The sequence below is a fragment of the Trichechus manatus genome, unplaced genomic scaffold, assembly GCF_000243295.1.
Source record: "Trichechus manatus latirostris isolate Lorelei unplaced genomic scaffold, TriManLat1.0 scaffold00207, whole genome shotgun sequence".
Classification (NCBI taxonomy): Eukaryota; Metazoa; Chordata; class Mammalia; order Sirenia; family Trichechidae; genus Trichechus; species Trichechus manatus.
The window spans coordinates 1,636,440-1,639,124 of NW_004444143.1; the positions used below are offsets into that span (position 1 = coordinate 1,636,440).

At 61.1% G+C, this 2,685-nt stretch overlaps 1 protein-coding gene across 1 annotated transcript in view; it reads right to left on the reverse strand.

The window, feature by feature from the left end:
* GAPDHS (glyceraldehyde-3-phosphate dehydrogenase, spermatogenic) overlaps nucleotides 1-2,685 on the reverse strand; it is an 11,832-nt gene that overhangs the window by 1,968 nt on the left and 7,179 nt on the right. The window contains exons 4-8 of the mRNA XM_004388189.2: nucleotides 2,158-2,248; nucleotides 1,961-2,079; nucleotides 1,488-1,569; nucleotides 1,026-1,177; nucleotides 697-859 (exon numbers count right to left, since the gene is read on the reverse strand). Coding sequence (XP_004388246.1) covers nucleotides 697-859; nucleotides 1,026-1,177; nucleotides 1,488-1,569; nucleotides 1,961-2,079; nucleotides 2,158-2,248 — 607 coding nt within the window. The remainder of the gene's footprint in view (nucleotides 1-696; nucleotides 860-1,025; nucleotides 1,178-1,487; nucleotides 1,570-1,960; nucleotides 2,080-2,157; nucleotides 2,249-2,685) is intronic.

A 2,685-nucleotide genomic window follows, 5' to 3' on the forward strand; every position in this document is an offset into this window, starting at 1 on the left:
GTTGTCCTTCATTCACTTAGTGTATACCGAGTGCCTGCTGTGTGCCAGGCCGTTGTCCTTCATTCACTTAGTGTATACCGAGTGCCTGCTGTGCGCCAGGCTGCTGTCCTTCTTTAGTGTATACTGAGTGCCTGCTGTGTGCCCAGCCTGGCCTAAAAAATGAAAACCAAACCAAACCCATTGTTGTTGAGTTGATTCTGTCTCATAATGACCCTACAGTACAAAGTAGAAGTGCCCTACAGGATTTCCAAGGAACGGGCTGGTGGATTTGAACTGCTACTTTTTGGTTAGCAGCCGAGGTCTTAACCACTGTGCCACCAGGGCTCCAGGCCTGGGCTAGGGAGACGAGAAGATAGTCCCTAGATCCCTGCTTCTGTGGGGTAGTGCACACTCGAGTGGGGCCGACAGTGACTGGGATTTCAGGTGAGGCAAGGAACCGCCAAAAGAACGGTGTTCCGAGGGGGGCCTTGCTGAGGAGGTGGGTTGTAATACTTGAAAGAAATGAGGGGAGACCATGTGGCCACGAGGGCGAAGAGCTTTCCAGACCAAAGAAGCATCAGGTGCAAAGGCCCTGAGGCAGAGCTCTGTCCTCCCCAGCCTGAGCTCCAGTCTTGACGCTTTGAGCAGCTCCCTGGCAAGTGGAAGTCACGCCCCCTCCCACAGAGGGATCCTCCCAGGTCCCTTGTCAGCCCCTACCTCATCCTCGGTGTAGGCAAGGATGCCAGCCATGGGGCCCTTGGCAGCCACTTTTATGGCATTCTTGATGTCCGAGTATGTGGCAGGCCGGGCCAGGCGGCAGGTCAGGTCCACGACGGACACGTCCGGGGTGGGCACTCGGAACGCCATTCCCGTCAGCTTCCTGGAGACTCACGTCAAGGATGGGAGTCAGAACCCCGCGTCTTCTCCCTCCACCCCCCTTGCCCTGGGGTGTGGCCAGGCCCCTGCTTTCCCTTCAACAAACGCCCCGTCCTCCTGGGGTATGCCCTCCACCCTAGCTGCAGCTCTCTGCCCCCCTGCCCTCATACCCTTTGAGCTCTGGGATGACTTTGCCTACGGCCTTGGCAGCCCCCGTGGAGGCAGGGATGATGTTCTGGTGGGCGCCCCGCCCATCCCGCCAGGCCTTCTTTGACGGCCCGTCCACGGTCTTCTGGGTCGCTGTGTAGGAGTGGACCGTGGTCTTGGGAAGAAGAGGGCGGGGGTGAGGCCTCCTTCCTGCTCCGGAGCTCCCAGCCTTTCTCTCAGGCCTGGGGCAGCGGCTCAGGTGTGGAGACTAGTGGGGCTGTCACCACAGACTACAGGAGGGGCACGTGCACCCCAGGGTCAGCCTTGCCTGAGAGCTGCACAGTATTTTCAAGACATCACCGCCCGTGGGCCTCTCCTCCCGCAACCAGCCTTTTCCTGCTGACGCTATAGCCGAGTCAGTCCCGGGGAAGAAGAAGCTGGGTTTCCCTCCCGTCCCTCCTGCCCAGCCCCCTGTCCTCGCTCACCATCAGTCCTTCCACGATCCCAAACTGCTCGTGGACGACCTTGGCCAGGGGGGCCAGGCAGTTGGTGGTGCAGGATGCATTGCTGCAGTGGCCCAAGCGGGCAAGGGCATCGTGAGGCGGGATGCAGAGCCGCCCTCCACCCTTCCCCTCTCTTGTGGAAAGTCAGGTTGGGGATGACATGGGTCGTGGGGGTGCCGTCAGAATGACGGTGGCACAGAGGTGCAGCTGGGGGAAGCTCCCTCAAGCATGTTCTCCTAAAGTCTTGCATTTCTAACAGTCTTAGGATAACATTTACGTGAGCTCTGTGCCGACTTCAGGGGAGACAAGCAGATCCTTGTGAAGGAAGCGTGGGAGTGGAGGTGGAGAGGTCGGGGGGAGAGTCTGATCCCCCACCACAGGCTGTGTGTCCCCCGGGCACCATCCACACACTTCAGAATGCTGCCCTGTGTCCCCACCATTCCCCCTGCTGTTACCTGACGATTTTCATGGTGCCAGGGTCATACGCCTTCTCGTTCACACCCATGACGAACATGGGCGCATCTGGTGAGGGTGCGCTGATGACCACACGCCGGGCACCTGCCGTGATGTGGGCCTGGGGGGGCACAGGTGTTAGGAGGCCTTCCGGTGCCACGGCCCCTCCCCCTCGCCAGCCCTGGCGCCTCTCACTCACTGAAGCCGCCTCTAAGGAGAGGTACACGCCTGTGGACTCCACCACAAAGGGGCTCCCAACGGCCTTCCAGGGGATTTCTTTGGGCTCCTTGCTGTGGAGGGGTGGTGGAGCTGTAAGCCAGGCCCCGTCCTGTGCGGGCCTCACCTTCACGGTCCTCAGCTTGCACCTTCCTGCCTGCCCTGCAGCCTGGGTGTCCCCACCCGCCCTAGCTGGCCCCAACGGGCTCGGCCCTGCTGGCCTTGCCTCTCACCATGCCCCCCTTGCAGGACACTTTTCTGGGCTGTACCACCTCTGCTGTGCCTGTGTACAAGCTGCCACCTCCTTAACCCATGCCTCAGCTTCCTCAGGGGACCGTCCCTGCCTCCCCCCACAGCCAGGTCAGGCCCCTTCTACATAGGCTGCCCAGAACGTGAATAGGTGAGGGCCGGGTCTGCCCTGCTGCTTCCGCTTCCTGCTGCCCAGCCCCCCAGCCCCTCTTGCCTTTGCCACTCAGCTCCTGCAGCAGGGAGCCTGCAGCCGGAGGCCAGG